Genomic DNA, 13634 nt, shown 5'->3' with positions numbered 1-13634 from the left:
ATAGCTACCGTGGATGGATCTGCAACAGAGAAACTAGTGGTTTTAGGAAACACTCTTCACTATATAATTCTTTCCCCAAACAATGCATCGTACTATGATGGTTCAGTTGCGAGTTACGTCATTGTTTGGGAAACGCACCCCAGCAAAACAAGTTTTTTTACAAGTTGTTTTATATGCCTAAAAATGAATGGAATTGAGTGAGACTGGAACCTTTACATTACAATGTCCACCCCGCTCCTACCTGAAAAATGGTGGATAGGTCATAAATATTCAGCTTTTTATTCAGAGAAAACTCTGAGAATTTGTCTTGGACTGGGAACCCTGGATCTAATATTGATCTCTATCCATCCATTTCCTTTGTCTGTTTGCTTTTAAGACTTTTGTTGTACTTCTCAGGCTTCGCTGTTTTCTCAGCTCCATTCTTCTCCATCTTAAATTCAGCAGCTGTGTTGCTCTCTTCGGTTTCATCATCATCACCACCAGCCGTGTCCATAAGTCTTTCTTCAGTTGTTGCTTCTTTGTCCGGCTTTGCAAGAGATTCTTGTTTTTCATCTGAGGTCTCCTCTTGGCCGTCATTTTCCTTCTTTGTAATGTCAGCGGTCAGCAGAGTTTCTGTGCCCTCACTATCGGTCTCTGATCTCTGTGTATCTCCCAACACCAAATCCCCGTCTTTATCTACAGCCGTATTATCAGCCTTTTCCTTTTCTTCTTTCAGGGTCGGAGAGCTCTCTTCCTGTCTGTTCTGGCAGTTCCCCTCTTCATCCTGTCCTTCATCTTTATTACCTGCTTTGTCCTCTGATTCACACGATCTTCCCATCTGTCCTTCCTCGTTTCTTTCAGACGTCTTATTCTCATCCGCCCATGTGACTCCTTTCTTCATCTTCTTCCCCCTTTTGCCCTGCGACTTCTTTTCCCACTTCTCCCGAGAGCTGCTCCAGTAGTTTTTATTTTCGGTGACGCTTTTCGCTCTGACTTTGTCCGCCAGTTTCACGATCTCCTGCTTGGCGATAGGTGCGAATTTGGGATCAAGTTGCATGACCCTATTAAAATCCTTGCGGGCCTCGTTTTCGTTGCATAATGCCGAGTGAGCTCGGGCCCTCTGGTACACAGCTTTCAGATTGTCTGTGGCGGGGATGAAAGTGAGAGAGTGAAGACCGGTCTTGCCACATCGCATTGGCTTCATGATAAATAATTCATGCGAAAGTAAACAACGGTTTTCGCTCTTTGCATTTGGGGATATCAAGGGATAATTCAATATGGTGAGTGATGCAACTGGCTTAGCTTCATGAATCCACTGAGAAAGTGAAGTATCTCTAGATGTGGCAGCTAAAAGGGAGAGTGTACATATGCTAACTGACATGAGCCTCTTTTTTTTACTATAACCAAGTAATTGGTTGGCTTGCGCTGGGCGGTGAAGCAACAGTCTGTCTTTGACGTGGACTGTGTTGTCTAAGGGTAGGTTTACACAACAACCAAGCACTAAAAATGGAGTTTGCTTTTTTGAAAAGATTTGTGTACAAATGATGACTGTACATCGACAAAATGATTCCTGTCCACACTGAATCAAGAAAACGACTTATAAAATGTTACTTGCATACCTATATACAGCGGGGGAAATAAATGTTAATGTTTTTTCCTGGAGATAATATTTCTAAAGGAGCTTTTGACATGGAATTGAACTAGATTTTGGTAAAAACCCAAACAATACAAACAAAATAAGAAGGTACTGAACCACTGAAATGTATTTAATTCTTTAAATAAAAGGCTTTTTTAATGATGGCAGCGAATATTCATTTACAACGATGATGGGCAGGGGGTTGCTGAACAACGTCTGAGAGATTTCAGCTGCTGTCTGGGCTTTCACTGCCCTTCTACAGCTCCCTTTCTTCATGTGTTCAATATTTTTCCCTGTGTCATTTCTTTTAATTACACAACTTCAGTTGTAAACTGATTAGATTTGTTTTGTTTTCATATATGGATTACTTTGGTTGCCATCAACATCTGGTGAAAATTTTCTTTAGATAAACGTTATCTGAGGAAAATGGTGACCTGTTCAATACTTATTTCCCCCACTGTATTTACAATGCAATGTCAAGGCAGTTCAAAACCTTTTGATTCAGTGGCTAATTTGTATGGATATGTTCAATCTCACTGCTACATTTTAGTATGATTTTCTCATCCCCCAATGATAGCCGTGTTCAGGGTGCGAATAATATTTTGACGATTGAGGAGAGGTCAACTTTTTCAGTAATGTTTGTGCAATGCATGCTTCAGTGAATCAAATTTGTGTATTTGTTTAAATAACATCTAATTCATTGTAATCCATGCTACTGAACCAAACCCAGTCTAAGCTGGGATTGAACTGGCGATTCTTGCATTCGAGTCAGTTGCTCAAAAAAGGAGGCTAAAGATCATTGCCTGTAGCGTCTATTGCTAGAGCACCTTTAGAGGTCAGAGGAGTGAGGACTACTTGCATAGCACTTCGCTGGATGGCCTCTGTTAAACTCAACATCCTAAATCTCACTTACATTCCTGATAAGCCCCCCCACATGTAACCCACTGGTGCTACTGCACCCAACTTAGTCTGACCTGGGATCGAACCGGCGAGTCTTTGCATTTGAGTCGGTTGCTCTAACAAGGAGGCTAAAGACCATGGCCTATATAGCATCTGTCGCTAGAGCACCTTTAGAGGTCAGAGGTTTACCTGCATAGCACTTCACTACAGGCCTCTGTTACAGTATTAATAAAACATATTTAAGTTTTCAGAATTTCAAGGGATAACTAATGTATTCTAACCTAAACCTCTGATTAGCCATTTTAGATGTTACAGTAGGTCAAGTTATATTAATAATTTATGAATTTTACTTTACTTTTGGGTTATATGCATATATAAACACCTATTTTATGAGAAAAAAAGTCTTGTTGTTAACACAATGTCTATTGGTGCTTTAGATCTGACAGTTTTTGGCACGAATATGCTTTCACAATGGTATGAACCATTATAGGAGACGTCAAATGTATCTGTTTATTAAGTCGTGATATATTGAATACTGTTTCCGGGTCATTTGAATTGAGAATATATTAGTTTATGACCACTTTTTAGTCATCTCACACATTTAAGTGAATTTTAAATAAAATTATGGTGTACACTACAGTCTCTGAACTTTCTGTATCACAGACACCAATATTTTAACGCTATATATATATATATATATATACACATACAGTTAAAGTCAGTATTAATATTGTCCCTGAATTATTGGCACCCCTGTTTATTTTTTTTCCCAATTTCTGTTTAACGGAGAGATTTTTCCAACACATTTCTAAACATAATAGTTTTAATAACTCATCTATAATAACTGATTTATTTTTTCTTTGCCATGATGACAGTAAATATTATTTGACTAGATATTTTTCAAGACACTTCTATACAGCTTAAAGTGACATTTAAATGCTTAACTAGGTTAATTAGGTTAGCTATGCAGGTTAGGGTAATTAGGCAAGTTATTGTATATAATGATGGTTTGTTCTGTTGACTATGGAAAAAAAATATACCTTAAAGGGGCTAATAAATTTTGACCTTAAAATGTTTTTTTAAACTGCTTTCATTCTAGCTGAAATAAAACCAATGAGACTTTCTCCAGAAGAAAAAATATTATCAAACATACTGTAAAAATGTCCTTGCTCAGTTAAACATCATTTGGGAAATATTTAAAAAAGAAAAACAAATCAAAGGAGGGCTAATAATTCTTGTAATTGTGATATTCAAAAGTATTACAGTGCTTTGTAAACGTTTATTATTAACATTTGTTGAGCCTCTACGTACAGTTTGATAGAGCGCTTGAACCCAGTAGCCGCTTTGCGCGACTTAATAAGCGGATATTCATATGATAACCTTTTAAAATTATTAATATTTAAGAGACAGAGACAGCTATTGTTTGCTATTAAAGTGCTGAATCCCCCTTACATCTTGTTTTGACGTCCTTGATGGGGAATAAAGCATTCACTAGAGGAGCCAAACCCTCTTGAAATTCGCACCCTGGTTGTGTTCACAGATAGAGTTTGGGGACACGTCTCCTAAAAATTTTAGCATTAATTACATTATATGAATTCGTATAAATTAGCCACTTTTCTGACAATACATAAAATAGTTTCCTCATGAGATCTGGCAGATACTTATCATTTAAAATGTTGTGTAAGCACACACTCGTTTATAAGAGTTTAGCTGTAACCCTAACTTAACACACCTGAACTTGTTAATCAAGGTTTTGGGGAGACTTTCAGCCAGGTGTGTTGAGGCTAAACCGTATAGTATAGGACTGAACACTCCTGGTCGATATCTATTTCTGCAGTGAATGAGTGTGTAAGCTCACCTTTATGTTTCTTCAGCAGTTTAGAGTTGAGCTCCACCACTTCTTCATATTCCCCAAGCTCCAGCTTACACTGACTGAGGTTTAGACAGAGTGGCAGACGGACTTTCTCCAGAGATTCCCAGTCTTCTCCTTTATGTTCCACCTCAAAAACACACAGAGAGATAGATATGGCTTAGTGAGCACTGGGTTCCTGATTCCCCGTGGGGGATTTTTTTTTAGCTCCATTGTCGTTTCTGCTAAGCAGTTTTTGGATCCCCGATGTACATGTCCTCTGGGATTTGAGTAGGTATATTTTTCATTTCATGCGTTCTGATGAAAATGCAACTGTTGCCAGAGTATTGTGTTGTTCCTATGTATGTTTGAATGTATAACCCATGTCTCTATGGTTTTATCCCTTGTCTGATCTAGGTCACTCAATTAAAAGTGAATGATTGATGAAAAGTGGTCACACACTTTTAAACAAGCCATGCATTTTAGGGTCAGAAGCTCTGAATTAATACTTATGATCAGAGGTTGTTTTTAACCCTACGTGGTGCTTGCATTAAAAACCACCACTTTGGCATAAGACTGATCTAAAATGAGGTAAGGGAATATTATAAACCTTATCAGCTTGGTTCATGAATATTTATAAGGAAGTTTTACATTTACCCATTAGTTCTCAGATGAGTGGGCATTAGCTATTTTAGATTACTGCAACCACTAAACTTTCAGTTAACTATCAAAGCAAGAGACATCTGCAAGGTATTAAATTTTATGTAGTCAGCTGGTTTCAACGTAAACATATTACAAGTTTCTCCCACCCAAAAAAAAAAAAAAAAGTGGTAGAAGTGTTTTAGTATCTTCTTTTAGGGCTGGGCGATTTGGCCCAAAATCTAAATCTTGATTAATTGAACATTTTAACTTTACGATTAATGAACAATTAATTAATTTATATAATTTATTTATTTATTAATTAATTAATTTATTTATTTTTTACTCTCACAGTTCACTGATAAGTTTCGTACAGTAAATATGCTCATTGCTCACATATTACCAGTGAGAGATTTCTGAATAAAGGGTGCTTTACTTGATTGTAAAATATTTGAAGGATCTATGAATATTTATTGAACATAACATTTCTTTTACTGAAATTAAAACACACATTGCCTAAAACCAACAGTCACTATTTTCTTAGAAAAAAGTGAAAACAAATAACTTTTGGAAACAAAATAAATGATTTTCAATGTTTTCAAAAGTAGAAAATAAGTAGGATCTCTTCTAAATTAAATAACTCTTGTAAATCCTGTAAATAATATTTTAATAGTGCATTTCTTGCATTTTCTGTAAACAAATATTTTGATGTAAATAATAATTTGAATGTTTTGGAAAATATACCGTCTTAAGGCATATCTGGCGCAGCTTTCAATCATCGTCAATGTAGTGCAAACGTGCGATGCGTGTATTTACATTTTTTGAGAGGTGTGCGAGTATTCGACCGCACAAAGCATGTGCCGAAAGCAGATGTATACATCAGCCTTAACAGAGCGGGGTCATGTGACTCCACACGCGGTAGGGGAAAAAATGAAAATGAAAAAATTGACCTGGAAAAATTTCATCGCTTATAGGTTATGAATGTCAATGTGAATTACTTTTCAATTAATCTTCTTTTGAATATGCAACCTTGGATAACAAAACCAGTCACAAGTGACAATTTTTGATAAATGAGACGTATGCGTCATCTGAAAGTTATAATAAATAAACAACCTTATCATATTTGTTTGGTTTGCTGGGATTGGACATAATTTGTCAAGCTACAACCATTCTAAAATCTAGAAATTGAGGGTTTAAAAATCTAAGTATTGAAAAAAAATTACCTTTAAATTTGTGCAGAATAAGTTGAATGCATATTACTAATCAAAACATAAGGTTTTATATATTTATTTACTTTCTTTATTGTCCACAAGTGGAAGCTTATCTTTGTCTTCACCACACAACCACATCAGCGTTCAAATTACACTTTTCACAGAAAAAACAGGCAACACAAATACATTCAATGCCATCACATAATTAAAACCCTATATACTTAAAACCCAGTATCTAAATTCCAATGGCAGTTGGCACAAAGAACATTTGATGAACATTGTTCTTCACTTTAGGCTACCTAAATTGTCTTTGTAATGGCAAGAGCTGAGATTTTATATTTGAAGGACGGTGTAGGAGCCATACATTGTATAGTAGCGTTTGGCCACAAGGTGTCAGTATGATAATATATAACTGTGGCTTCACTGAATTGAGGAGAGAGCGTTGGTAGGAAGCACAAAGTTTTTGACTTTTTCGTAGCGATGTTCCATTGCCGCTATTGTTGGTAGAGTAAGCAGGTTTTTCATAACTAAAGGTAACAAGAGTAGTGTAATATAGATGAAGGAATATTGCTGGAGAAAATCTGTTGATTGGAAAAAAGACGTTTTTATTTGCATCTAGGCAATGCAGTGGCACAATAGGCAGTGCTGTCGCCTCACAGCAAGAAGGTCGCTGGTTTGAGCCTCGGCTCAGCTGGCATTTCTGTGTGGAGTTTTCATGTTCTCCCTTCAAGTTTTCATGTTTGCACCCTGCGTCTGGGTGCTCCGGTTTCCCTCACAGTCCAAAGACATGCAGTACAGGTGAATTGGGTAGGCTAAATTGTCCATAGTGTATGAGTGTGTGTGTGTGTGTGTGAATGTGTGTGTGGATGTTTTCCAGAGATGGGTTGCATCTGGAAGAGCATTTGCTGTGTAAAAACGTGCTGGATAAGTTGGCGGTTCATTTCGCTGTGGCGACCCTGGATTAATTAAGGGACTAAGCCGACAAGAAAATGAATGAAGGAATGAATATTTGCATCTATTTCGCCTATGGACTTTTACGCATAAAAAACTTGCTAACTCTACAAAAGAGAGCGGAAATGGAAAGCCGCTACAGATGGGAACAATCTTCAATATTGACATGTGCTTTCTGTTTAATTCTCACTGAATAAATGTCATTTGGTTGCCTTTGTGCTTTACCTACAATTGCACTGGCAATTTTACTACTCGACATGGTTTGATGTATTTTATGGAAGGTAATTTACCAAATGTCTTCATGAAACATGATCTGTACTTAATATTTTAACGATTTTTAATCATTTTTGGCTATTCCCCAAACATACCTGTGCAACTTAAGACTTTTTTTTTTTTTTGAAGACTTTGTGGTCAATTATCACATATGAAAAAACAGCTGCATTTTCCAGAAGCACTGTTAGTCAGTGGCAACCAGAGTCATCAATGATGTCTGCAGTCATCTTAAGCTCGCACTGCGAAAATGCAGCCCTTTGTTATTTATTGTATTTTCCGCCAACAGACTCACCTTAGTTTGGAGATGATCTACATACTCCAGTGCATCCTTGAACTTGGCAGCCGCCTCAGCGTATTGGTGCTCTTTCACATTGAAATTGCCTTCATCCTGGAGCAGCATAATTAGCCGTAGCATCTGCTGCCAGTCCTTGCCTTCGGTCAGAGCTGTTATCCTGTGATTGGCCTCTACTGCAGACTCTTCACTTTTGGTGTCATGCTTATTTTCCTCAGCCACAGATGAATCCTTTCCCTGCTCGGCATCCTTGACCTCTTCAGAAGAGAGAGAATGTTCCCCATTGCTTTCTTCTTTTGTATTCATTGCAGAGATGTCCTCCTCTGAATCCCTTTCTTTCTCTCCCTTGCCCTCCAGGATGTTCCAGTATCTTTCTTTATCCTCACTGTATTTTTCCTTCATTCTCTCAGAGAGAAGATTTAGTTCTCTGTGCACCAATCTAGACAGGGTGATGTCCAAGTTGGCCACCATCTGGAAGTCTCTCCTGGCCTCCCGTTCACTCCACACAGCCGCATAGGCCTTTGCTCGCTTGTAGTAGGCTTTGACACAATCTGGAAAAGACCAATAATAAGACTGTAATGTGTAACCTTTCATGTTACTTATGCCTTGTTTCTACTAAGTGGTACAGTTCAGTTTAGGTTTAGTATCTTTTACTATGGGTTACCCTGATCAGGCTTACCAACAGGACCTTTACTTGGTAAGAAGTAAATTTTAATGTTAATCTTACTTGAAGAAGAAAGCTGTGGGGGTCATTCACATATTGCATCTTTTGTAACTTTCTTTCATATGTAGACACACACTTGAGAGGAAGCAGCAACGTTTATGCTTTCCACAAGTTTGTAGATGTAAACAACAATAGAGGACATACAGCCAGTGTTGGGCAATAACGTATTACTAGTAATATGTTACTGTAACAGCATTACTTTTGACAGTAACTAATATTGTAACGCATTACTTTTTAAATATAGTAACTTCGTTATCGTTACAATATGATGCACTTGTCCGTTACTTGGTAAGTTAATTAATTTTGGCTGCAGTCTAGCCCTCATCTTCCTGTTAACAACATCAACGCATTGTGGAATTGGTGGATGCCAACTAACCACCGTAAAGAAGACACATCATATATGAGGTGCCAGGCTGGACAAAAGTCAAGCGAAAACAGAAATAGAATGCATGCGAGGTACACTAAGTGTGGCACAAGAGAGGCCAACTGTGCTCGCGAAAGAGACAGAATGCACGCGGGGTAGACCGAGTGTACACACGCGAGAGATTATTAACGTTACTATTATTAATTACTATTACTAATACTACTATGTTTGTTGTTTCAAATTAATAAGCACACTTTGTTATCTGTATAACAAAATTGATTAGTTTAGTAGGCACAGTAGAATTTAGTTGTGAATCTAGCTCCATCCAGTTGGTACTGTACTGTTATGCTAGGTACCCTTTTGGGAAGGGTGCCAAAGAATTGGTATAGTACTATTCGCCATTTTAGTACTTTTTTTATATTATATTTTTATTTTGACCCTAAAGCAATACAGAGGAATACAAAAAGCACCAACAACTATAAAGACAGAAAAGAAAAGGGAAATAAGCACACATTTGTTATCTGTATAACAAAATTGATTAGTTTAGTAGGCACAGTGACACATTTCTGTTATATTTCAAACACGTTCTTTAAAATGTACAGTCTTGTACTGCTCAAATAAAATGCTGTGATTTATTTATTTATTTTTTATTTTTGCATATTTTTATTTTTGTTATACAACAGCAGATTTTGCACTTTGAATATACACAGCTTACTTTCCATATGTTGTTGATGTACCACATTTAATTTGTGGTTAGTTTGAAAATTGCTCAAAGATTTAATTTTTGAGCAGCTGTTATGTTTTTGTTTTAATTAAAATGCATCAAATTTATAGTTGTATATAACAGCAGTTTTTTTGGTGCTGATTTTTTTGGTGCTGATAATTCAGACTACGTTCATTTGTTTATTTCATAAAGGTTTTGTGTTTGTTGTATATTGTTGCTACAGTAGTTTTCATACTCAAGGTGTGAAGGAACATGTTTAAGGGTTAATGCAACAACTTTTATGATGCTGAAGCAACTTTAGTTGTTTTTTTGTTTGTGAATATATTATTCAGCTGGTTTATCACCTTGTGATGTTTTTTTATTTTTGTGCTGCTGGTCTGACTTACATAAATTAGTGTTTAAAAATGACTTTATTTAAGTTTGACTTGTGTTTTACTTGTGAGAATGCAGATTGATTAAAACTGTGAAGCTGATCAACAGTGTATTCTTCATGCAGCACTGAAATGATGTATAAGGCATTAATGGGTTTTGGAAAAGTAACTTAATGTAACAGTAATGCATTATTTTTGATGTAAGTACTTTTTGAATGAAGTAACTAACTGCAACTAGTTACTATAATTCAGTAACTAGCACAACACTGCATACAGCAAATTCTGTTTTTGCTACTCGACATGTAGTTGTTTGTTAAAAGAAGATGACAAGTTTTGTTTGACCATGACTCATTGGTAAACTTCATATTTTATAATTACAGTGTCATGTCTCAGCTGTGTATTTAAAAATGCCACTACCTGTGTTGTTGCACAAGCATTGATGACTACTCTCCATAAACCAATAGAATTTAATTGTGAATCTAGCTCCATCCAGTTTGTACTGTACTGTTGTGCTTAGGTAACCTTTTGAAAAGGGTGCCAAAGAATTGCCTTATATTTTTATTTGATTTTTTTAGCTACTACCATTCCATATTGGAGAGCTGTTTTCATTTGATGACTGAACCCATGAGGTGAGTCAGACCAACCAAGAACAGTGTTGCTAGAATCACAAGGTCACAAGAATAAGCCTTAGAGTAGAATCTAAAAATGTGTTACATTTAGATGAGATGGAGGGGTAGAATTTGTTAAGCTTAACTCTAGAATAATGAAGCCAATGTACTACTTTATATTGGATTAGTTGGTGTCCAAGAGAGTTAATAGAACATGTATTTATGACATTGATAGAGATTTTCAGTCCTCATTGAATATTTGAAGGACTAAATCTTTGCAGAAATCTTTCAAATACAAGGTAGATACACCCACTTTGAATATTAACACTCGATTGAATAGGCACTATCAGTGGTTATCAGCGGATAGATATGGGCTAGTAGGGGCCTTCTGCGCCTTCTGGTTGGCTCTGAAAGCTGTTATCATCCATGGTTAATCAGCTATACTAATCGAGGAGACTCCAGATCTGTTTTTAAATTAATATGGCGGTTGGGTTTAGGGTTTGGGTAGAAGTAGACTTTAATAAAATACAATTAATCTGAAATTTAATAAATAATATATTTAATTCTCGTTAACTTCTGGCCACAGCTATATGTGATCTTTAGCTGATTCGAATGTTATCACTCAACTGAATGGGCGCTATCAGTGGTTATCAGCTAATAGATATGGGCCAGTAGGGGCCTTCTGCGCCTACTGGTAGGCTCAGATGGCTGTTTTCATTCCTCTACGTGGTTAATCAGCTATATATCACATATAGCTGTGGCCAGAAGTTAACGAGAATTAAATATATTATTTATTAAATTTCTGATTAATTGTATTTTATTAAAGTCTACTTCTACCCAAACCCTAAACCCAACCGCCATATTAATTTAAAAACAGATCTGGAGTCTCCTTGATTAGTATAGCTGATTAACCACGTAGAGGAATGAAAACAGCCATCTGAGCCTACCAGTAGGCGCAGAAGGCCCCTACTGGCCCATATCTATTAGCTGATAACCACTGATAACGCCCATTCAGTTGAGTGATAACATTCGAATCGGCTGGTGGATAAGTCAAACTGATCAGTAAAACATCTATAAACTGGGATATCAGGTTAAAGCCTAAGTGATTTATATCTATCATGTTCATCTGCTAATAGTTCAAAGTTAGAGATAGTTTCTCGGCTGTAGATGTCTAAAAAATGTTATGGTAAAACATGAACTTTATGTTTCAGCTAAATTTTGATACTATGACAATGGAAATAGACATAAATGCACATTGTACTGAACCACATTGCTCAGTGGAATCGGGCCATCACAGGCTGCACAGTTTTTCTGTACCTTTGTGTGCTCATATATATGCATTTTCAATGATTTGCTTCCATTTTATGGAAAAAGGAGCACTGCCACACATACACTGTTGTTTTAACTCAAGCTGGACACTAAGTACACACACCTAATCTTTGCTCTGAGTGGGCTCGAGAGCCTGGTTAAAGATTCCCCATCGTCAGCTCTCCCTATCTTTCATTTGCTCAAGCTCTTCTCTAAATCTTTCACTCAGCCAACATTTAAACAGACTTCCCCGAGCCAATGTCAGCCCGTGGCAAAAACAAAGCAGATTTTTGTGAACCCATTTCTAAAGGATGTGCTCCCCAGGTGATACACAAGAGAAATAGTAAAGAGAGCAAAGACGGAAGATTTGAACCGAAACAGACAACAAGGTACAGGTTACACATGGGGTGCACCAGAATGAAATGAAGCCTGGGAATTAAAGGGGATGGGAAAATGGGAGAAAGTGTCCTCGATAAGAGGAACCGCAGGAGGCCAAAGTCACTGCGCCGGCTGCATATGCATAAGGCTCATTAGGAGAGCTACCCACGCTGCCTCTGGAGTCACTGCGAGAGACGATACATCTGTCACTTCAGATGCTTCAAGAGGGCTTACGCAGACCAACTCCTGTCCCTACTGCTCATGCAGCCAGCCAAGCTTAAACAAACCCAAACCACAGCGGATGAAGATTACTATGCAGGCTGCCAAGTACAATTACGAAAGTGTACGCAATTGGATTATTCATGATACTCAAAAAAGCAGAGAGCAAAACTGAGGATGGTGGTCAGTAAAGTTATATGGAATGGCCTATATTCATATTAAAGAGCCCCTATTAAGGGTTTTTGAAAACGACCTTCTATGTAGTGTGTAACACAGCACTAAGTGACTGAAAACATCCAGCTGAGGTTTAAATCCGAAAGTGCGCAGTGTTAAAAACTATTGATTCTTTAACGGAATAGTCAACTCAGAGTCGAATAAATGAATCGAGTTGGCATTGGGGTATTTTGCCTGAACGCGTCAATGTCGATACAGTATATCACCAAATATGTAGTGCTGGTTCTGATAAAACATGAACGCGCCTTTCCCTCAGACACTAGCGGAGTGCGGGGGATCATGGGACTGATCATGACATGAAGATGACGATCACTGACAGATGGAGATTCGGCTGCAAGGAATAAAGTGTTAAAGTTTATTTTCACAACAATACCACAGTATAGCCAACCTAGTGCTGCGTTTGCTCCTGTAATTTTTCAGATTTTTGATACAATAACCTACGCTGCAACTCTGGATTTACTTTACCATTTACTGTTAAAGGAAGGTGCAGCAAAGACTAATATTTACAGTATTCAACTTATTCTTAGCCGACGAGCGGGCGCAGCCATTTTAATTTTTTGGCTCGAGACTTCCGGTCTTATTCACTTCCATTCATTTTTAGACAATAAAAACCGCTACTAACGCTGCTTGATGTTGCAAACTGATATTTTCCTATTACATTATTCTACTTGGTCTGTATAGTAATGCAAACATTTGTTTGTAGAGCAAGTAGTTTGACCATTTTCTGCCGTTTATTATCCCTAGTCATTTCTCCCATAGGCGACTGAATCGGAAGTTCTAAAACAATGGAGAAAACAGACGCACTTCCACATTTAAGAATAAGGTCAATAGGATTTTGTCAGACTTTGTCAGTAACTGTTACAGTTCATATGAACCAATTTCTTCTTTTGGATCATAACATGAAAGTGTAGTTAAAATTGTTGCCTCGTTTTTTTTTAGTTTGCAAAACATGTATTTAATTGTGTGTTGTAAAT

General features: G+C 37.2%; 1 protein-coding gene across 1 annotated transcript in view; it reads right to left on the bottom strand.

Moving 5' to 3' along the window:
* Positions 1–13634, bottom strand: part of LOC100534741 (uncharacterized) — a 32998-nt gene that overhangs the window by 3364 nt on the left and 16000 nt on the right. Inside the window, exons 6-8 of the mRNA XM_009291223.5 lie at positions 7731–8281; positions 4374–4515; positions 1–1122 (exon numbers count right to left, since the gene is read on the bottom strand). The exon at positions 1–1122 is cut by the window's left edge and continues 3364 nt beyond it. Coding sequence (XP_009289498.1) covers positions 341–1122; positions 4374–4515; positions 7731–8281 — 1475 coding nt within the window. The 3' untranslated portion in view covers positions 1–340. The remainder of the gene's footprint in view (positions 1123–4373; positions 4516–7730; positions 8282–13634) is intronic.

This window comes from Danio rerio, chromosome 14 (genome assembly GCF_049306965.1).
Source record: "Danio rerio strain Tuebingen ecotype United States chromosome 14, GRCz12tu, whole genome shotgun sequence".
Taxonomy (NCBI): Eukaryota; Metazoa; Chordata; class Actinopteri; order Cypriniformes; family Danionidae; genus Danio; species Danio rerio.
Note: the sequence above shows the minus strand (reverse complement) of the source record. Positions and strands in the feature narration are given on the sequence as shown.